At 35.1% G+C, this 23,719-nt stretch overlaps 2 protein-coding genes across 8 annotated transcripts in view; one reads left to right on the forward strand and one right to left on the reverse strand.

The window, feature by feature from the left end:
• Nucleotides 1-4,228, forward strand: part of LOC118012409 (lymphocyte antigen 75) — a 130,371-nt gene extending 126,143 nt beyond the window's left edge. Inside the window, exon 39 of the mRNA XM_035007940.1 lies at nt 1,958-4,228. Coding sequence (XP_034863831.1) covers nt 1,958-2,160 — 203 coding nt within the window. The 3' untranslated portion in view covers nt 2,161-4,228. The remainder of the gene's footprint in view (nt 1-1,957) is intronic.
• A 670-nt stretch (nt 4,229-4,898) lies between these two features.
• The window catches only part of MARCHF7 (membrane associated ring-CH-type finger 7), a 52,080-nt gene continuing 33,259 nt past the window's right edge, over nt 4,899-23,719 (reverse strand). For 2 of the 7 annotated variants that reach the window (XM_035007942.1, XM_035007941.1), the window contains 5 exons: nt 22,246-23,347; nt 19,693-19,862; nt 13,566-13,675; nt 10,425-10,538; nt 8,299-8,837 (listed from right to left, as the gene is read on the reverse strand). In XM_035007942.1, the coding sequence (XP_034863833.1) occupies nt 8,658-8,837; nt 10,425-10,538; nt 13,566-13,675; nt 19,693-19,862; nt 22,246-23,347 (1,676 nt within the window). In that variant the 3' untranslated portion in view covers nt 8,299-8,657. The other 5 variants (XR_004679693.1, XR_004679694.1, XM_035007943.1 and 2 more) reach the window with 5 other exon arrangements.

Here is a 23,719-nt window from a genome sequence, read left to right on the forward strand (position 1 = left end):
ACTTAAAATGGTTAAGACGGTATATTTTGTTATGTGTATTTGACATTAAAAAACTGAATCAAGAAAAGCCGTGTAAGCATGTTATTTTAAACATGGAGGCAAATAACAGAAGTTACCAGGAATGGGAATGCAGGGTGAGTGAGTAGTAGGGCAGAAGGAGCACAGGATTTTTTGTTACATATCTTGTAGAACTCTGAATTTTAAGCTATGCACATGTATACGGGGGTGGGGGAGGATATATGCAGATGAAAATGTGTAGAAAAGAGTTGGTAGGTCTATGTGGTTCTCAGAACCCTATTAGGAATAGCTGAAAGATCTGGCAACATTTGATCCAGAGTGGGCTCTGAATTCAAGAAATACGTATTTCATGGGGCACCTGGGTGGCTCAGTCGTTAAGCGTCTGCCTTCGGCTCAGGTCATGATCCCAGGGTCCTGGGATCGTGCCCCACATCAGGCTCCCTGCTCCATGGAGAGCCTGCTTCTCCCTCTCCCGCTCCCCCTGCTTGTGTTCCCTCTCTCGCTGTGTCTCTGTCAAATAAATAAAATATTTAAAAAAAAAATACGTATTTCATAAATGTTTAACTACAATGTGCCCCGCTGTCTTGATACACATTTTTTTATCTGAGGGTCTCCAATAAGAATACAACCCACACCTTAACAAATTGTGACTACTACACACTTTTATTTTAGGACCAAAAAGGAGAGAATTCAGCTGCCACACATTTACCCAACTCCTCCTGTGTTATTTTTTTAAAGAAGCCTGTCAGTATTTTAAAAATATCAATGGTTCTCTCTCACTTTAACAAGTAACTTTTGGCCAATTTTCTTTGCTAATCTTTACATTTTATCATTTTAAAAGCATAGCTTAAAGGAGGATATAGGTACATTCAAATAACCATAATGTAAAAATACATCTATAAAGAGAAAATAATTTGAGATTTTTTGGACATACTTTTGGGTGCTACTAAATGTAATACAAATACCTTGCCCCCAAAGCATTTACCTCCTCCTAACTCCTAAACTGAGTTAATTTCCCTGGACTGACTTACTGAAAGATTACAAGGGTTTTGAATAGCCAAGAACTGTTAAGGTTGAACATAACTAAGGAATACACACATAGATACTTGAATTAAAAAAAAAAAAAAAAAAAAAAGGCACCTGGATGGCTCAGGTCATGATCTCAGGGTCCTGGGATGGAGCCCTGTATCTCCTGCTCAGTGGGGAGTCTGCTTCTCCCTCTGCCCCTCCCTCAACTCACGCTCTCTCAAATAAAAAATGTTAAAAAAGGGGGGGGTGGAGGATACTTTTATTGCCATTCCTGGTTTTTTCAGTGGAACAAATTTTAAATGCCAAACACCAGGGGCACCTGGGTGGCTCAGTTGGTTAAGCGACTGCCTTCGGCTCAGGTCATGATCCTGGAGTCCCGGGATCGAGTCCCACATCAGGCTCCCTGCTCAGCAGAGAGTCTGCTTCTCCCTCTGACCCTCCTCCCTCTCATGTTCTCTGTCTCTCATTGTCTCTCTCGCAAATAAATAAAATCTTAAGAAAAAAAAATTAAAAAAAAAAAATGCCAAACACCAGATGAACCAATAAGCCTCATTAATGTAAACAAACCTCTAAAGACAACTAGTCTTGAAAAGAGCAGTAAATATAAAGTAAAACCCAAGGGAGACAAACAGAACTGTAGTATACCCTGAGTGTGGGTGATTTCCATTTTAGGATCTCAAAGTAGAGTGGCAAATTGTAAACCTTGGTTGAAATCTTGAATGACAGTTATTCAAGCTAAGAAGCATAATAAATGTGTAATTTATTTTATCAATGTGGGAAGATCCTTAATTTTAGGCAAATATGTACATGATGAAACTATATTTGTGCTCCCCCAAGTGCAATACCAGTAACTGATTTCCATATATATATACATATATATATATTTTTTTTTCTGTCTTTTCCTTTTCAGATAACCACATTTTAATATCAGCTTTGGTGATTGCTAGCACAGTAATTTTGACAGTTTTGGGAGCAATCATTTGGTTCCTGTACAAAAGAAACTTGGATTCTGGTTTCACCACAGTTTTTTCAACTGCACCCCAATCACCTTATAATGACGACTGTGTTTTGGTAGTTGCAGAAGAAAACGAGTATGCTGTTCAATTTGACTAAGATTTTGGAAATCTCAGATTAAGGCGTCAAATACTTTGACAGTGATTCCTGTGCAGGATTTTAATGTAAAACTTGGCAATGAAAATTAGTTTTTATGGTTTATTTCCTTATTCCAGTAACGTTCATTATTCTCATGTAATCGCTGTGACAAAAATTGATCTTTAGGTTCTTATAAGAACTTTTAAAAAATAATCATAATTTAGTAGTTTTAACCACTTCCCTAAATGCACCTTTCACTTGAAACAGTTTAAATAAAGCCCAAAGTAGTAAAGCAGATAAAAATAACCCAGTCTACTGCTCTATCTTCCTTCCCATTTAATTGAACCACCATGGGTTATAGTTGAATTAAAACAAAAACAAAACCAAAACTCTCCCTACCACTGTAGTTTTACAATCACCAGGTCTTTACAGTTTCTAGGTCTTGCTCCTTTATTAATAAACAAGATACGGGAAATAAAAGACTATTAAATAGATCCACATGCTATTTACTATGGCAGATAATTCCTCTAATATTTTTTATCTTCCTTTTTGAGTTAGATGTAGAAAATATTGTAGATTTTAAGGAGCCCATATTCCACGTAATTTTACAATTTCATTACTTTAGAAATCACTTTGGAGCAGAAATAGTATTTAGCATTGATCACAAATGGTTAGAACTTCAACAAAATTTTATAGATTTTTTGAAACAGTAAGATTACAGCTATACCAGGAAGGTGTGGAGGAGGCTGGCAGTGAGGCTAACACTTTTACCATAGAGCCCCTTTAAGGATTTTTCTCCTACCACCAGATCTGTTCCTATCTAAGGTATCTCATGCTCTCCAACTACTGATGAACTAGCCATTCAATGACATGAAAACTATGTAAGCAAAAACTCTAGAAAAACACTACGTACTACTGTAGTGGTGATGCTCAAAGTTTTCAGTGAATGTACATTTTAAGACAAAGGTGAAAATCATTTTGGGGGTAAAAAATGAAAATGAAAGCTCTGAAGCAAGAATGATTTTCCTTATCCTTTACGGCTTAAAAATAAAAGATAAAGAATATGCAGAGTTCACATAAAATTAGATTTACTCTATTTAGAAACTTGGAAGCTCAAAGAAGTCATCTCTCTCCCTAACCCACATGCCATCAGTTATGGGGAATACTTAAGGGAAGATACACTCTCTCTCATGCTTGACCAATGGCAACAAAGCCCCAGCTTGTGCCATCTGTTTACACTGGCACTATGAACAACATCCTTCATCACAACTGATGGCACTATTGTTTACTGACACAGGAAAAACTACGAAGTGATAACAGGACTATGCAGTGTGGCTATGTGGTACTAAATGAGCAGATGTTACACTAGCTGTAGTCCACAAAACAATGACAATCTGTAAGCGCTTTAAACTTCTGAGATCTTGGATACTGTCTATTTTATTATTGATAGGCTGAGTGGTACAAATAGTGAACAGACTGGAATTCCTTCCTTTTTCTATTCAAGTTCTACCAGTCCTTTAAGAACTAGGCATGATCCTAACTCTTCCTTAAAATTTTCTCTAATAGTCAAATTTCTACAATGTCCAATATGGTAGCCACAAGCTACATGTGGTTATTTAAATAAATTAAAATTAAATATAACTTTACGTTCAGTTCCCTAGTTGCATGAGGCACACTTCAAATGCTCAAAACACGTGTCGTTAGTAGCTACCATGTTGAGCAAAACAAATTATAGAACATTTCCATTATCACAAAGTTTTATCGGACAATGCTGCTGTAAAATCTCCCCTTCCACTTAACTCCCATACAACTAATTTTCTTCTGTTCATTTTGATAACTTCTACCCAGTGATAGCTCTTCCAAAATGGCTGCTTTAACTTGATTTAATTTTCCACATTTGATTTCATCTTTCAAGTAAGTTCTTAGAGGTCCCTGGTAGTGAAGTAGTAAATCTTAATTTTCTTCATGTATCAGAACATCTGTAACCAGCCCTTGTATCTATTTGGTGGTCAACAGCTAACTGGATCGGTCAAATCTGTATTTATTTTTAACATTAAGAATAACATAAAGTTCTTGTTTACATTCAAAATGTATAAATTTCTTTTTTGAACATCTTGGTTCTAGCTAATAAGGACAATATAAATTCTTAGGTTTGGCAAGTATCTAGAGAGAACAGTATTACAACTTCATTTTCCTAGGAATTTGCATTCTACATATGGTCTCTATTTGTTTAGGGTTTAAAAGTAACAACCAGTGAAAAGACTTTCCTTATTCCCTCTAATTCATACTTACAGGGTATTGGAAGCTTATACAATACTGAAATATGAAACAGTAAGTGGTACTAAGGCACTATGAGAATACTATAAAGCTCAAGCCACTGTGTATCTGTCATTAAGCATTTCATATAACAACACTATAAACTGCACGCCAATGGAATGTTTTCTACTATTTAAATAAAAAGTTTTGTGGGTTAAGCAGAAGATACTTAATTTGCATGCTGAGTTCTATTAAAAGTGTCAATGTTTCAAACTCAAAGCATCCCTAAAGACCTGGACAATAGATACTGAAACTGGCATCCTTAAATTTTGTATTTTTTCTTTAAGGCAATGAATGCAAAGGTAACCTGTGAGTTGAGCAAATGTTTTAGAAAGTTATATATTTTTATATGAAACAGGATTTTATTTAATAAAGTTCTTGGCTCTAATGTTTGAAGTCTACTCTGAGCACCAATTTAAAAGGAAACATTTCAAACTATAAAGTAAATCAATCAGTATGCACTTTATTTCCAGCCAAAGTTTTTACATTAAGACCAACAAACTACGTGTGGGCAAACTGTTGATTCACATTTGAGAAATTACATGGTTTCTACTTAGGTTCTGAAAATGTAGTTCGTTGCTGTAACATAAGACTTTATTTAATCTGAAACCACCTGAAGGTGTTTAAAAGTGTATGCTAAGGCTGTTGACAGAGGAAATATACAGTGTTATGAAAGTATACACAACTCATGACCACAGTGTAGATCTATTCATGGTGAATAGGTAATGTTCATCTGTTCTCCAAAAGTCGTGAAAAATATTAAGTCACTAAATAAATGCTCAGAATTACCAAGGAACAGTTAAAAACGACCAGGATCCAAACAGGTTATTTATATCATATTTATCTATAAAGCAGTGACAACACTAAAAAACACATTGAAAACCAGTGTTTTAAACTTTAAATGTGGGATTAAAAATATTCTGTTAACTTGAGATTGCAATAATTTTTTTCCCAAATAGCATTTGACGGGCAATTCTGATATATTTTACAGCTGTAATATTCCTAAAAGGAATATCTACATACTATGGCCTATCAAATATAATCTGCATTTTGCAAATTAATACAAAACTTTATCCATCATTTATACATTTTATACTTATATATTTTTTAAAAATTAGATTTTATTGCTAAGTGAATTTATAATTCATATTAAATTTGGAAACCTAATATATATGCTTTCATAACTTACTCCCCAGTTGATTTTTTAGAAACACTGGAAGCAAATAATTATGAAAATGAGACTGCAACGTAAGGCATTTTGAAAGGAAAAATAATTAGGTGCCATTTGCCATTTTTATTTCAAAAGCATATTTTGTCCCACTTTTTTCACTAGCAAGAGACTAAAACATGAACCTTTTTTCGTAGATATGACTGCAGTAATCAGAACACAAAAAAGAGTCATCAGCATTGCTTAGATATCTAAAACAAGGGTAACACTTTCCCACTCACCTAAAAGAAAAATACTTTTTGATTACCAGTTTATAAACAGATTCACTGGCCATGTTAAAAGGTCCAGCAGAATTTTAATTCAGCAATACTTGAGAATGAATATATATACTTGTTGTGTGTGTATACACACACACACACACACACATATAGTCAATGTATTCAATAGGCATTCCCCCACAGAATTAATTCATACTTAATTGCCAGTTTTAATAAACACTTGTTCACAGATCATCCATTTGTCTTATATGAAGTTAGGCAATATCAAATGTTCTGTTATGGTCTCCATCTTCTTCGGAATCATCCTCTGAAGCTGTGGAAAGAAAACAGGATGATCAAGAATGATTTTAAGGGGGATGAGAATGGAAGTGTAAACATGAAGCCAGAATAGCAATGACTTGTACAAGTAAAATAAAAATCCCAATTTAGTATACTGTTTGGTCAAAATGCTAAGTTATGACAGGGTTAGGGTGGTTTGACTGTGGGTGATGCGATCCACAATGCTCCCACCCCCAACATCTTCCTGTTAGGTTAGTTTTTATAAATATGAAAATGCTTAAAAATGTGCTTCAAGAAACGTCCTCTAGGAAGCGGAGATCAATCTGTGTTCACAGCAGCTAATGATACAGACACCAGAGAGAAGATGAACTTGAGGCAAGTGCTCTCACACACCTGAGTAGAATCTGGTTTATTACTGCTGCATGTTTGATGCATCCGATGAGAATGAAAAAAAATGTACACAGAAGAGGTTATGGGTGTTCTTGCAATTTACGTCAAAAGCTATGTCTATACAATGCCAAGAAAAGCTCTATTTAGTCAAAAAAGCTTTATATAGACACAGCCTAAGTTAAAATAATTGGACTCAATAAAAATCTTTTGTTGAGATTACTCTTATGCTTCCACATTGTCAGAAACATCATTTTTGCATATTTCTGACATCAATTTATTATTAAAGTAGCTCAGAAGTTTAAAATACACATCCTAGAATGTCTATAGGAAAGACATAAGTAAAAAACTATGTATTCTATAAACTGTTCTAGGTGTTGAGGAAAATGGAAGTTCACTAAAATAAACACCCAACCAGCATTTCCCCTATTATCAAGGGCAGAAAGGCTAAATGTATACTCTTCTTGTATTAATACTGGACCCAATATTTAAGAGCACCCAACAAATGGAATCAACAAAAAAATTATGCTACGTGTATGGATGAAACTAAGTTTCCACATTTCAGTCTATTTATCTTGCAGAAATCTTAAGTCCATTTTTAATAAATGGTATCAAGCATATACTTAGCTCATGAATGAGTAAATCCTATGGTTAAGTTTTATGCTGTATCATGGAGAAATATCAAACTAAAAAATAAAACAGCTTTTCAGGGAACTTCTCATGTTTTCTATTTGATTAACTCCACCGGAGAAGAAAATTCAGGGTAATATTCTAAGTACTAATCAGGTAAGAATCTAAGTACTCTGGTACTTAGGAGTAAGCTTGCAGCACTCACATCTTTCACTCACAGCTGAGTTTGGGTATATTTTACCTCCATCTTTCTCATATGTTGGGAGTAGACACTGCTATGTTTAGGAAACTAAATTCTAAATGAGAATGTTAGTTTAAAAAACAAAACAAGCAATCTGGGGAAAATATACAGTGAAACAAATTACTATCATCACATCTGGCAAAGTATAAATTATAATTGACCAAAAAAGAGATCTCTGTGTTAGACTACACAAGGGATCCGAACTAAGAAGCTATAAAAGAAAAAATATACCAAATGAATTCCCATTTTATATACTACTTGCTCCTTTATATACCATTCACACATAATGAAATGTGAAAATGCATTATCTGGTTGTACCTCTAATCCTCTCAAAACTTAAAAACAGTACAGACTTAATGACAAAAATCCATGTCTTAGAATATTCAAGGCATTAAAAGGTTCCCATGAAGACCAAGTCCTTCTCAAACTTTACTTCAAAGGACGCTGAGCTTTCCCTAAAGGTAAAAATGTTATTCACACTACAGATAATACTCCAAGTGTTTTGAAGATGTATAGAAGATAATCAAGTGGAGAATACATATTTTAAAACACTTCAAAGAGTGTAATGGAATCTGATCTTGGGGAGCCAGTTGCTTTGGGTGAAAAAGTACAATAGGTAGGGTAATCTTGGATTCCCAGGAACTGTTTCAGAGCCACCAATGTCTGTGCCCACCTGATACGAAGCACCCTGGAGGTTGTAGGACTTTGAGGTTAAGCTGTGCAGATGCCTGTAAAGATTTGGGCATTAAGTGCCTTCACATAGGAGCCCAGGCAGAAGTCCTAATGCTGGAACGTGATCTTAAGAGATTGGAGCTGCTGGCGGAGCTGGCTGCCTATTAAAGGTCCATGAGGACCTGAACAAGGAGCAAAAAAAAAACTATGGCTTCTGTTATAGACTCAGAATTAGGAATCTTTCACCCCTATTTTCCTAGAACTGTAAACAAACCCAGGGAAAACCTTTAACGATCTAACAAAGTTGAATAACAAGTCAAATTTCATAGACACACACACACAAATCTAACAGATTTAGAAGTGTGGTTTGACCAGTAAACGTTTTCTTTTTGATTAAAAGTTTTAAAATTAAGGTGTTCAAAAGTAAAATTTTATTTAAAATAAAATACTTAAAATACATCCTTTTGTACCTTAAAATTAATAGAATTAAAAAAAAAAACATGCTTTAAAAAACCTGTCAGTTGCCCAACCCATCTTCCCAAATCAATTATTTTGTTATTATTAGGCCTATAAATGAAGCTCTAATTTGGCAGAAAGAATATACAGGTAGGTTTTGCTCTGTGGGTTTAATTTGCAAAAGTAAATTTAACAAGTCTGGGAAGGGGAAATTCCACCTACTTTCGAGATCTTCCATATGTGCCTGAAGAGTTCTTGCAAGGTTAATAAACTAGAAACAATGCAGAAAGAAATATAGTAGTTTAAATGTTGCAAATGGATCTAAAAAGAGAATCAGTATAGGAGATTCATTTCTACTTAAAAAAGTCAAACACCATTTTAAGCCTTTAAATAGGGGTCTTTTTACCCCCACATCAAAAATTACAAGCTTAGGATATTATCTTTTAATTGGTATATAATCATTATATAAATGGTCATGCAGAAATCATGAATCATGTAGAAACTGAAAACAGATACAATAAAATAATTTTATCCAATGGCATTCTGTCTTCTTGCATAAATACAACACCTCAAAAATTATGGAGAAAAAAAGTTAAAACCGTTACAATTTGGACACAAATGAATTCACTTTTAGTGGTCAATTAAAAACAAAACAAAACAACAGAATAGGAACAATAATCAATATTTTCCTGCCTAAATTTGATAGCTCCAGAAGTATTTTAATTCAGTAAAGACTTCCACTTTAATATAATTTGTCTGTATCTTTTTACAAAGGCATGAATCCAACAGATCTTATTATATGCATTATATAAGGTTTATTCATTTTGAAAAGATAAGTCACCTTTTAAGAAATAATTTTATGGCATTTACTAAACTTAGGTTCTATGATTTCTTAAGTCCTTAGAAGTCAAGAGATCTTTGCTCAAGTTCTGAATGCTCTTGGTTGCTCATTCTTTTTTCTCTCAATGATAATGTCCAAAAGGCTCACAGGAATAATGTTCACATGATTACAGAAAAATGCTTTTTTAACCAATTAAGAAGCAGTATATGTATTGGTTATTTGATAATTTTCAAAATAAAACAGAAACATTACATCCCACCAGAAACTTGGCTCTATTTTTATCATCAGAGTGAACGTTTTAAAAAATAGTTTGAAGTATATCTTTGTGAACACATTACAAGATATGAAGTGTTTGTTCACAATGCTAGAGTAATAAGATGTAGACCCTAGCCCCTGCCACACAAAATGGGCAAGGCAGCAGAGTATAAATTCCCTATAGTACACTGAGGTAAGATTACTTATGAGCACCTAAAAGACAGCTAGCTCAAGTGTTACATTAAGGTAAGAGTGAACAGAGTAAACACACAATGGTCCATATCTTCAGTAGTTTGTAATATGAATGCTTAAAAATTAGCACACTGGTAATCTTTTATGGGACAGTAACAAATGAAATTGAAGTTAATTTCCCATACTCTTTCGGATTTTGGAGTTCAATTTCAATGTCAGGTTTCAAAGTTGTAATAATGAGTTGGATTTTCCCTCCCCAATTAAAAAGAGCATTTCCCCTAGGTGTTTTCAATTCCATCCCTGTTTCTCACTGAAATATATTCCAATTACCTTCAAGAGCTAGAAAATTACTTCTCTAAAAATAGCTTTATGAAAAAATTAAGCTGTTTGATACAGAAGTAAGGAAACAGCAATTTCTATTAAATCTACAATATCTTTATTTTTAAGATACACTTTAATATAAGAGCTCCCCAAAGAAAATAGAATGTGAACATATAAAACAATGTGCTTTCCAAAGCAAACACTTGCAGCATCGCACCCTCCCATCACCCCAACTCCAATATTACTTACTCGGACACGTGTGCTTGGTTCATTTGTATTTCCCATCATATCAGAAAAGCTTTGTTCGCACAAGTGCAATAACACAACTAGGTAGAGACCAGAGCTGATAAACTCATACTCAGCCTTCAACAGGGAAGCAAACAAGAGAAAAAGAAAAATATAGAGAATGAAAAATTAGTAGAATGAGATTGATACTCATGGTATACTGATAAACTAGAGGAAATGTATTTATAATCAGTTCCCAGGAAGAGATACAGTGCCATCTATTAAAAAAGAAATAAAAAGCCATCCTTCGTAGTTTCCTAAAATTTTACTAATGCTTTATAATGTGTTCAAATAGGTCCATGAATAACTTCTTTATTCTCATGTAGTCTTCCCTTATGTAATTATTTATATAAAAGTGGGAAAAAATTCATTTGATGGTAGAATGAATGCTCTGGTTCCCTATAAACCTCAAAATAGATTTCTTTACACAAATGGCTATAACTGTTTACTTAAAAATTAGCATTTCATCTACAGCTATATCAATATATTATGTAACTAAAATCCTACTCCGAGAGGTCAAGTGTTTCTTATGTAATTTAACTAATTTAAAGGCAACAGCAGATAGAAAAATAAACTTAAAAAAAAGGTAGTAAAGTAACTTCCAGATATCATTCCCATAGAAATTTGCAGTGGGCAAAATAGTTCTTTGGTTCAAAGCTGTTCTATTGTTTCGAAGCTAAGAATACAAAACATGAATATAGTGTTATTAAAAATCTAAATTGTTCTGTAATTGTTACACAGTAAACTATCTGTAGATTGCATCTTTTTTTTTTTTTAAAGATTTTATTTATTTATATGACAGAGAGAGACAGCGAGAACAGGAACACAAGCAGGGGGAGTGGGAGAGGGAGAAGCAGGCTTCCCGCTGAGCAGGGAGCCCGATGTGGGGCTCCATCCCAGGACCCTGGGATCATGACCTGAGCCGAAGGCAGACGCTTAACGACTGAGCCACCCAGGCGCCCTGCATCATTTTTGTTAATAACTTATCTGAAGTTAAGAATTGTATGTTCTTAGTACGAACTAGAGCGAGTTACTGATTACAGATTCTTCAGAAAACTCAACAAATTTCAAACTGATTAAAAGTTTCTCTAAATATTTCATTAACTGCTTATTTTTAACTTAAAAGGAAATCATGTATCTAGAAAATTTAAAAAAGAGTCTAATGGTTATCACCTTGAAAAAGATGAAGGCACTGGATAATGAAAAAATAAACTGTATTTAAATGAAGGTAGTTGTCAGGCCACTAGAATCCATGATTCACAAAGAACAAAGATGTTAAAGCCAGGAAGCTTAATCAAGGCTGTCATTTAAATCCTTGAAGAACAATAAAAACATTCCTAGCTATACTGAAAAGCCAAAAACCACCTTCAAGAGACATGATGGAGCACTTAAGAAAGAATGGCAGGAGAAAACCATCCTTTGAAACCTACTCTAATTTTGAGAAGACAAAAACAAACAAAAAAACCAAGAAGAAAAACCACAAAATTCTTTGCATTATTGCACCCTTCCATACTTCCCCCAACCCCATTCTTTAAAATACCAATGTCTTAAGAATTTAAGACAATTCCTTACTGAAAGTGATATTCCCTTTGGAGTACCTTTTGGAGTATTCTTCATTAAAGAATAAAACAATAATTAACATTAGAGTAGCATCTGTACTACAGCAACTGCCTCATGTTTCATTCATTAGATCAGTGACTCTTAACCTGGATGTAAGCAATTAGCTTCAAGAGATCTGAGAATCTGTAAAATTATGTACAGATTTTGTGTCTATATATATTTTGTAAGGAGTGTTTCTGGTCTTAACCAGATTTTCAAAGGGTATCCATATTCCCACATTTAAAAAGTGAAGAATGTCCACAAAAGATCATATATTGCATGTTTCCATTTATATGAAATATCCAGAATAATCCACAGAGACAGAACACAGACTGGTGGTTGCCAGGGGATGGGCGAAGGGGGAGGGAGCAACTGCTTAATGGGTATAGGATTTTCTTTTAGAAATGAAAATGTTCTGGAACTAGATGGAGGTGATGGCTGCCCAGCACTGCAAATGTACTAGTACCAATAAACTGTTTACCTTGAAATGGTTGTTATATAAACTTCACTTCAATTTAAAAAGGGCGGGGGGGGGGGGAGGAGGAGATGTCCATTACTCCCTCATTTAAAAAGTGTTTTTCAAGCATTCATGCATTCTCTCACCATCATATCTCTTTTTATCACAAATATGCTAAGCACACATGGACAGTATGGCTCTAGAGTCGACCTTTGTAATCTCTTTCAACATCTCCCCGCCTCCCCTGAATTTTCCTTTATAAAGGGAAAAATACTGAGCTCTAAGCTTCAAGAAAAATGAGTGATCAAATCAATGGGGGTTGGGGGTAGGGAGCAGTGATCAATACATACCAAAAAATCTGAGAAATGAGAGGAAAATATTTGAAATAAAATCTTAATATGATCAGAGAAATCCCGACATTATTCATTATATAAGTAACAGCACGACTGTAGTGATACAATACTGAAGGAAAGAGAAACAATGTGAACTTGGAATAAATGATTTCATAAAAGGTAACTTGTTCAACATAAAGAATGAAGTGGGAATGGGGGGAAATAGGGAGGGTAGAGGGAACCAGACAGGAGGAAGAACAGGGGGCATCAGGTAGGTCGGTAAAAAAATTATTCCTAACATAAAAAATACAGAACTAGGATGCAGATCTGGGGACTGGTGTTTCAATTATTTTCCAGTACTCAGAGGCATTCACAACTAGACAGCTATGGGGAGAGAAGGTTGGCATTACTACTACTCTGGGACTAATTTCCTAAGCTTTTATTATTTTCAGGTTTATTTAGAAAGCATTGAATTTTACCTTAAACTTAAAATCTGTGACTTGGTTATTTGCCTTTCGCTTTAAAAAGTTAGGGGAAAAATAATACAAAATTATAAAATCATATAATACCTAATGTAATAACAGAGAATTAATTATATTAAAAACATTACTATTATTATTTCAATGCAGGTTTTCTGACCATGATTTAATCTTTTCTTCAAGAGTTGTCCTTTAAGCATAGAATAGACACTTACCAAATTAGGCAAAATATACTAACTTGTTCATTTGCATGAGCTCTATGTAGTTCATGAATATCAAAATCCTCCAGGTTAAGCTGCAACTTCTCTTTACAGAGTTCACAGGTGGTTACAGCCTCTAATGAAGAACCTGGTAAAATTAAAAGTAAAGCTTAGTTCTGCTATGTCTCCACAAAACATTTTTCCTTGTAAAGTTATTTTTTTTAAAATATTTTATTTATTTGAGAGAGAGAGCCTGAGCAGAGTGGGGGGTGGGGAAGAGGCAGAGGGAAAAGCAGACTCCCCGATAAGCAGGGAGCCCAATGTGGGGCTTGATCCCAGGACCTGGATATCATGACCGGAGCCAAAGGCAGCCGCTTAATCGACTGAGCAACCTGGGTGCGCCTCCTTGTAAAGTTTTAAGCTTAGACTACAGAAAATCAAAAGGGAGAAAGGAAGTAAGATTGCACTGGTAACACTAATGTGCTTGTCAGGTCCTAATCTATGGAATTTAGGCCCACGCCCATTATTTAGGTATCTGTTGTTTTCTGCCTCCCAGAAATGCACATACATCCCCAACCCTGACAGTGGGAAGCTGACAATGGAATGTCATCTGTACTTCCTACTTCCTCTTCAAGTACCTAGGCAAGATGCCATGAAAACAATTTTAAATAATATAGTATCCCAAACAATGAGTTACCTATACCCAGGCCAGTATCTCTGATATGACAATATAGACCTTTTGTGCTCTAAGAAATGTGTCTTCCTTATAAGGGAGGAGGGGAAAAAAGGAATCCACCTCTGTCTAGATAAAAACAGCTCCTTTCAGCCATAAAAGGAATGAAGTTCTGACACATGCTACAACACGGATGAACCTTGAAAACTTACTAAGTAAAATAAAGCAGATACAAAAAGGACAAATATTATAATAGGATTCTATTTATGTGAATTATGTAGAACAGCAAATTCAGAGAGAAAGTGAGTAAGTTACCAGGGGACGGGGAGAGGGGGGAGTGGGAGTTGCTGCTTAATGGATATAGTTTTTGTTTGGGGTGATGATAAAATTTTGCAAGTGGATAGTGGTAATGGTCACACAACATTCTGAATGTACTCAACGCCACTGATTTGTACACTTAATAATGGTCAAAAGGAAAATTTTACATTATATATATTTTATCACAATTAAAAGGAAAAATAAAAGCTCCTTCTATCCCATATGCATTCAGTTATGGGTTACTCCTAAGCTTCTGGCTCTAATAGATAATAGTCTGTCTAATTAAACATATAGCCATTTCCCCACCCCCCATCCACTGTTTTTATTTTTAGAGCTTTAAACTGAAAAAGATGTCCTAAAAGTTTGAGAAGTCATGTGATTAGCTGTGTAGAGGTTTAGATTCAATTCAGCTACCATTTGTTGACTTTGTTATGTGCCAAAATTTAGAAGGGAAAAAGTAGTAACCCCTGTTGTCTTCAAGGAGCTCTTAAAACTCTTAAAACAGTAAAATTTGGTGTAAAGTCCAAGACAGCCATAGTAATTTATATGCATTTTCTTTTGAAAATACCTGAACAGAAAGTGAGTGCTATTGTGAGGCAGTATGTTGTCTCAAAATGTCCTCTAGTCAAACTACGTAAGATAGTCACAGTATTTCAAGGAACAAATAAAACCTAGTTGTTGTTGTTGCTGTTTTAGGAGTCTAACGTACTTAAAGATTTTGAAATTAAAATGCCATCTGGAATATTTTAATTAAAAAAAAAAATCAGTATTTCCACTGAACTAAATTCAGGGTAAGTCCATATTACGACCTGAAGGAGAATATAAAGAATGTGAAAGATATTTAGCAGACATTTCCTAAAACTATCCTCTGATTCAGAAGCAGGAAAAGTATGATTATAAAATATGGACCCTGGATATAGACCATTTAGTACAAATTCTTATACATCTTAGGGATTCATTTTTCCTCTTGTAGGAATTAAGTGACTTATAGAACAACATTCAAAAAGGTCATATACAGCAGGGAAAAGTCCATTTATGCCTACATTGTTTAGTCCAGGGCTCTTTCTATGTATACCCCACGTCATTCAGTAGGCCCTGACTGCATTTGTCTAAACTCGTACGTCTATAGACTTGCTTTTATTCATCTCTGCACACCTGCAGAATTTAACAGTCCATACATGGCAGCTGCTTAATAAATGTTTAAATCAATCTCTACCAGAATGAATCTTCTACCATATGGGTCTTTATGTAAGTATGAGAAAGGCTTGTGGAAATTTATCAGGAATGTTCAGATCTTGAGATCTTTACATTCATTTGACCAAATCTTAGAAAGTACTTATTATACCCTGATAAAACCCATCAAATTGAGTATTTACCACATGCTCAGTACTGTGAGAAACTATTTATAAACATCATCTCATCTGACCTTCACACCAACCCTGTGTGGTAAATATTACTCAGTTTGACTCATAATGGAACTGAGGCCCAATCCCAGAACTACTTAAGAATGTCCGAAACTAGATCTAGGTATATATATTTTTAAAAACTCTAATGGATAATTGTGACCAGCAGCCAGGGTTGAGAACCAATGTTAAAAAAACTTATTCGAGATCTTCCAGTTAAGTGTTAGAGCCATTATCCCAATCTTGTCTTATCTAATTCCAAAATGCCTATGTTCTTAACACACTGTATTATCTGTTTTTCTGCCTACACAACACTAACAATGTAACTGCAAATATTATCAGAAAGTGAATCATGTTGTTTTTCATTTTGGTAATGGCTAACATTCCTGGGCCAAGAACAAATAAATGCTTCCATGCTGAACACTCATTTCATCTTAATAATGCCCCAGGGCACTGACTTAATAAAGACAAGAGGCTGTCATAACACCATATAGCTAAGAAAAGGCTGCTACAGGTGAGATGGGTCTGTCCCACAGCTTTGGGATCAGACTACCTTAAAGCAAAACATAAGCCCCTGACCCCAAGGAGGCCTTGGCTACCTATTTATACAAAAACAAAATTTTCCCAGGAGTCTCATAATCTCCAGCTTGAACAGGTTACCCAACTCTTCCAAAAGATTATTAAAATTAGTATTAATGCCATCATACCTCAAAAATGATTTTCCTATGTCACCATTGTATCAGACCGTCAATCTCATACAAGTGTGTCCATTTACTAATCTGATCCAATTTCCCACCCTTCTCACCCTACTAGTCATTTTCACTATGTCCTCTGGTACTCATGGTCTAAATTTCTCATAATCAGTCTCTTTTTTTGATTAATCTCTTCAACTTCATGCCTAAATCGCAGTGCCCCTCTAGACTGATACATACTTTTTTTTCCCACAACAACCCCTTGTACCTCAGGACCAAGAAGTAGAAATAAATAACCCCTATACCTATTGCTATTTTGAAACTCTAAGTCCATCCTCTTTCATTAATAACTTTAGCACCTGGATTTCCATCTTTATCAACTTCTTGGCTACTTCAATATCCATACACATTTCCTCAACATCCATGCTTCTAAGTATTACCCTTCCCCAGCCCAGCCATTCCCTACAGTCATACCCTTGGCTTTGTCATCATAGTTTTCTGCACTACCCCTAAATCTGTATTTTAGGCATTTTCTCCACTGTACCCACAATTTCTCATCATTTCAAGGTTACCTACTCTGGCAATTCTCTTCAATGCCAATGAGACTCATAGACACTAACCCTACCACTTTCTCACTATCCACTTCCTGATGTCCTTACACTCCCCCTCTTGATTTTAATTTCCATGGCCACCACAGCTATGTCCTTACGAATATCCTTAACTCTCTTCATCATATTTGCCTAGCAAAGATCCCAACCCCAGCAAACTCAAATCCATGTCTATATCCAAACATCTGAAAACTGCTTCTAAAAAAATGTACATCTCACTTTTTAATCATATTCAGAGCCACAGATTTTTATGGACACTGGTACCTCCAGAAAACCCTAAAAATGTCTTCAAGTATTATTTTCCCTACATACCAAATCTCTTAACCTGTCCCCTAATCAGCTAAAGACCTTACCTCTTTCTTTTAAGAAAACAGAAGTAACTGTAATTACACAGGAATTCAAGCAAGCATCCTCTCATCAAAGCAACAAACTGACCATATCCATATCTACACCAGCCTTCTAGATATAATTTTTTTTCCTATTAAAGGCTAAAACTTTTTTCTTTCCATTGTATCTTTTATTAAAATAAAAGATGCCCTAAAATCTCCCACTTCAAACTAAAACAAAAAACACGTCTTATGACCCCATTTTACTCCCCAATTCCTCCCCCTTATCACCAGTCTCCTTAACAATAAAGCTTATTGGAAGAGGGGTCTATGTGGCTGCTTCCTGTCTTACCTTTTCTCTCAATCCCATTAATCATGCTCATGATTCCACCACTCCACAAAAACCGAAGCCACCAAGGACATTCATGCTACCAACTGCCATTTCTTTGTTCATATCTCTTTGTGATACCTGACAGGATTGATCATACCCTCTTCAGAACACCTTCTTCTTTTGGCTTGTACAATACTACATTTTCTTAGTTTTCTTCCTACCAGACTGAGGCTACTCCTCAAATCTCCTCTGCTCCTATTAAATGCTTGGGTGCCCCAGGGCTCTGTCCTGGCATTCCTTTGATACCTGGTTCTTGCTCTTGGGATCTTACTTAATCCCATAGCTTAAAATTATTACTTATGTGCTCTAATTCCCCAAAATTTAACTTTCAGAACTAATGATCTCCTGAAACACCAGGTTTGTCTACTAACTGCCTAGATGACACTTTTAGATGGTTCTCTAATAAGCTGTTTATGTCTAAAACAGAATTATTTCCTGCCCCACACTTATTCCATTCCTACTTTTTAGTTCAGTAAATGGCCCCACCATTTACTTAGTTGCTCAAGGCAAAAATATAAACTTCTCAAATTGTTCTTTCTCCTTCACTACATCCAATCCATTAGCAAGTCATACAGAATCTACCTCCCAAACATACCAGAATCTATCCATTTCTACCACTACCATCACCATCTCTTATAAGATAGATTCCTGGACGGACTCCCTGCCTCTACTCCTATCCCCCTAAAATCCATTCTCCACAGAGCAACCAAAATAAAATCATTTTACTCCCCTGCCTTTCAGTGGCTTCCCATCACACTTAAGACAAAAATCTAAACTTCAGACATTCGTTTTAAGTCTTAAATGAGATAACCTCGGCTAATCTCTCTTATCTCAACTGTATCACCTGTCTCCTTACCACTCATTATACTCCTGCCACACTGCATTTCCTTCAGTTCCTCAAACACACCTGTCATGTTACCACCTTAAAGTTTTCACACTAGGAGTTTGCTCAGTTGGAATGCTTTTGTCCTCATTTTGGAATAGCTAGCTCCTCTTTGTTCAGTTTAAATGTCCTCACCTCAACAAGGCATTCCTTTAACACCCAATACCACCACCAAAGCAAGTGCCTTGTCTGTCTTGTCCACCATTCTAGATCCCACATTTAGAACTGTGCCTGGCTGCCTAACGGGTACTCAATAAACAATGAATCCCTATAGTAACCTTATTATTACTGCACAACAGCATTAGAAACAAGTATTTCTCAAGGACACACAGCTGGTAAATAGTATTATTTCTTCAATTCAATTCAAAAGGATCTTACATAACATATAAGGATCAACCGTGATAACCAATTATAGTTATCAACATCTATGAAAAAGTAGTTTGTTGGGTTAATGAAACATAAGAGGGGTGCCTGGGTGGCTCAGTCGTTATGCGTCTGTCTGCCTTCGGCTCAGGTCATGATCCCAGTGTCCTGGGATCGAGCCCCACATCGGGCTTCCTGCTCAGCGGGAAGCCTGCTTCTCCCTCTCCCACTCCCCCTGCTTGTGTTCCCTCTCTCGCTGTATCTGTGTCAAATAAATAAATAAAATCTTAAAAAAAAAAAAAAAAAGAAATATAAGAAACACTAGGAGAAATTAAATTTACAAAGACTAATGAATGCTCTTTAGTACTTTTGCTTCAAAAAATAACATACTTTTGATGTGTATAACTTTCACAATAAATTATAATCAGATTTGCTAACTAAAATGCATTTATATGTACATCTCTTGGAAAAACTGTGAAAATAAAATACATAAAAAGGTAAATCTCACCAGAGTTAATTTTGGCCTGTAACCACTTTTTCATACATTCTTGGTGGACATACTGCAAACTTCCCGTGCACTTGCATGGCTCTATCAGCAAGTTAGATGATGATGCAGCTGCCATCTGACAAATTCTACATAAGTCACCTTCTTCTTCTTCAGAGTCCTCTAAAAGGAGGCTAGAAAAGAAGGAAAGTTTTGTAAACAGCTATGATAACTCATCCTGGTTGGTCATTTCCAATCATACCTAATCTCAAACAATGTTTTTGTTATTTCTACTCATGTTCTGAGTAGAAAAAAGCAAAAAACCTTAAAAAACAGCGACCACCATAAAAAAACCAGTTCAATAAGAATGAAAATTACAATATTTTAAAGGTAAATGAAACAGGGTATCTCCTATTATTTTTAAATGCTTTAAGTAATTTTGCCTTTGATATCACACTTCAAGTTCCTTATTTTTCACGATCACTTTACAAACATCCCTAAGAGATTTTAATTTTTACAGTATCACAGACTACTTCAAATTCCAATAGTATAAAGGAATATACGTATATACTTACCACTTTTCTCCTCCACCTCCTAAAAAAACTGTTAGGACAACTTCAATAAATTAAATAATGACCTGTGTTTTTTTCATTTACATGCTATCAGAACCACATATATTTAAACTGATAAGACTTTTTATATTAAATCACAGTAAAAAACAATAGGTTTTTAAATTCTCCATTTCCCCCACCTGTTGCAATGTTATTCAGTCATCCTGATTTTTACAGGGCAGGCTTTTAAGTGTGAAGCCTTTCCATTAATCTATGTTCTCTATTTAATAGGCCAACATGTACTGCTTAATTTAAATGCAAAATGATAGGTGTGTGTGTATGTGTGTATATATACATATATATATATATATAATTTTTTTGTTAAAATCACTATTACCTTAGTCTATTGCTGGCATGAAAGAGGTACTCAGTAAATTAAAACAACTGAATGCTTAAACTGCTACTGAAATACAAGTGGATTATACAGGTTCCTAATGAATTTAGCAAAAGATGTGTGGAAAGAGGATTAGATGCACAACGACTAAGTGACTATCATGCTCTGGCTGAACCAGAGATATAACGTCAAGCATAAATATTTATGTTTACCTTCAGATTTAACCTTCTTTGGCTTATAGTTTCAATTATTTTTTATTTGGGGGGTTCAATTTCTTAGATTCTTATTAATTTACCTGCAGAATGTCTTAAAATCTTCATGTATGAGCAAAATACATAATAAAGGAATACACATACAGTCTCTATGACAAAATAACCAACAAATGCTGCTTTATAAACTATCTAACCAGACAGGGTGGTGCTGGCTTAATTTGTTTCTCTCTGGAAATTACTAAACTAATGCTTTGCTCTATTTATACCACTGCACTCAACCTAACTTTGAACACAAGAAATATAATAGTTACTAAATTCCTCAGCAGACAGCTTGTAATCAGAGGGAGTTGCGATAATGACATTAAAGCTAACACTACCAGGGCAGTGAATCTTTCTCCAAGGAAAAACAACAAACTTTAAGTGTAGGAAAATAGTCCCATGGTACAATTTGTCCTACATAAGGAAAAAAGGGAATGTTGTGGCCTAACATCCAACATCTCAGTTCCCTGTCCCCAGAGGTAGATTTGAAAGTATTTCTTCTTCTTAAAAAAAAAAAAAAACTAAAACGACAGTAACAACTATGCTTCCCAACAATTCCATTACAATAGGGCTTTACGAACAAGAAAAAAACAAAAACACAAAACACCCCACAGCCTTCACTTTACCTAAGTCTTTTCTTCCTACAAGTATATTTTACATGTACTATCCTAACCTGTTTTATCGGGAAAATTATTTTTTATAAAAATTATCTTAATAATCGGAAAAACTAAGTACACTAACATGACAAAATAATCAAGTTGGGACTAAAATCTCTGATTTTTCATCTTTTCCCTCTTACCAGAGATTTTTAAGCAATCTTCAACTCTACAAAGATACATTTACATAAAAAGATTCTAAGTCCTGAATTTAAACTAGTATTTCTATCAAATATTCACAATATACAAAGAATATTAGGTATATACCTGGACTTCAAAAACAAAATAATTTGTGTAAATGATTTTACCTCATTCCAAAAAAGAGTCTGAGATAAGAAATACAAATAAATGGTAAATAAATCTTATTAAACGCTAAGACAGATTGTTTTGATAACCCATAACCACTGGAGCCCCTTTACCAATCCCATTTAGCAATGGTCTACCAAGGAACAGGTAAGAGATTACAATTTTTGTCTTTTTGTGCATCTGTATCAAAAGCTGGTTAAAAATAATCTTTAGATTATTTCTTGATGCAATCTATACTCCCAGTGCCTACCTTATTAATTCTCATCCATTTCCTTTGAGAATCTAACATTTTAGTGGATATAAATTTTAAGGAAAAGAAATCTCAGATACCAATGTTATGCGAAACCATTTATAGAAAAGGACTTCTTCCTCTGATCTGCTCTTCGCTTTACGAACTTAAGACAGGTATTCAAATTTACCTCTCTTTTATTTTCTGCAGTCTTTCTGGGTCTCTTGAAGGTGCACTTTTAGTTTTATCACTTTTTCCATCAGATGAACTCCAACCTGAAGGAATAATATCTACAGTAATCATGACATTGTCGGTCAAATTATTTCCAAGTGCTGGGGGGACTGCAAATCGAAATAAGGAACCAGGAAGGACCCCTGTTATTCCTGTATTTCTTCCACTGTGGGCTGAATCTGATGTGGAGCCACCTGTAGCAGCATTACTCGAAGCTGCAGATGCTTGTGATCTGTTGGCAGTAGCCCCAAGGGGGTCACTCTGTGCTTCAAGGTGAACCACTTCATTTGATTCTCTTCTAAAAATATGATGAGATCTAGGTGGTATATCAGAGGTAGGTATCCTTGAAGATTCATCTCGTCCCTCTCGTCTCCTTCTAGAGAACAAAGGTGTGCATCTATTTCTAAGTGAGGAAGATAACCATGGTCCTGTATTTCTACCTTCAGGTTCTTGGTTAAAATTTTCTGAATCTGGCTCAGAGCTATGATTTTGGCTAAGAGAGGACAAACCCCATCTTCGCCTAAGAAATCGAAATCCCTGAGAAGTTTCAGATGCCCTATTATCGGGAACATCAGAGGTTGATGCTGCATTGCTACGAGACTGTGAAGCTGTCAAGATTCTTGGAGACACGTAAGAATTTTCAGAACTCAATGATCTTGTATTCAAGGAATCCTGGCTAGATCTTCGTGAAAAAAAGGTAGATGACATACTAGAAGCTATACGCGACAGCAATCTCCTGGTCGAACGTCTACCTTCGTTGTCAGAAGATTCTTGAAATGATCTTTGAGATGAACCAACCCTATCTGAACTGCTTGAGGTTTCATCTCTATTTGAAATATAAGAAAATCCAGGTTGTGTACTGCTTTGGGGAGATTCCAATTCTCTTGGAGAAGAATTTGATCTTAGAGAATTTCTACTAGAGTCCCTAGAACATGGTATGGTCTGATGTTCAGAAGGCATCTGGTGGTTTGTGGATGATGTATTCAACTGTAAAGTGCTCACTGAGTTATCTTTTGGTCTTGCTCCCTGTGAATATGAAGAAGGAACTCTGTCTTGAACATCTATTTTTGAAAGAAAAGAAAGATACCAATTACGTGAAATAAAATTTGAGTATTATTAAATTTGCATTTATTAACTAATTACTGTAAACTGAAATACTGGATTCAAACCAAATACTGCTATATTATAAATATACAGCTTACCTCTTATTATAGGGAAAAAAAATAAATATATTTCTCTTTCTATACCTTTGATAAAATCCAGTACATTGTAAACTGAAAAGAAAGAAATGTGTCACAGCTTATGAAATAAACATCTAAATCTACTAACTTGTTGAAGGTATAACAGTCTGAATTTGTTAATCAGAAATTGATATGATAATATCCAAATGGACAAGGATTTTAAATGGGCCAAATAATTCACTGTAAATGACT

This window comes from Mirounga leonina, unplaced genomic scaffold (assembly GCF_011800145.1).
Source record: "Mirounga leonina isolate KUSES-001 unplaced genomic scaffold, KU_Mleo_1.0 Mir_151, whole genome shotgun sequence".
Lineage (NCBI taxonomy): Eukaryota > Metazoa > Chordata > Mammalia > Carnivora > Phocidae > Mirounga > Mirounga leonina.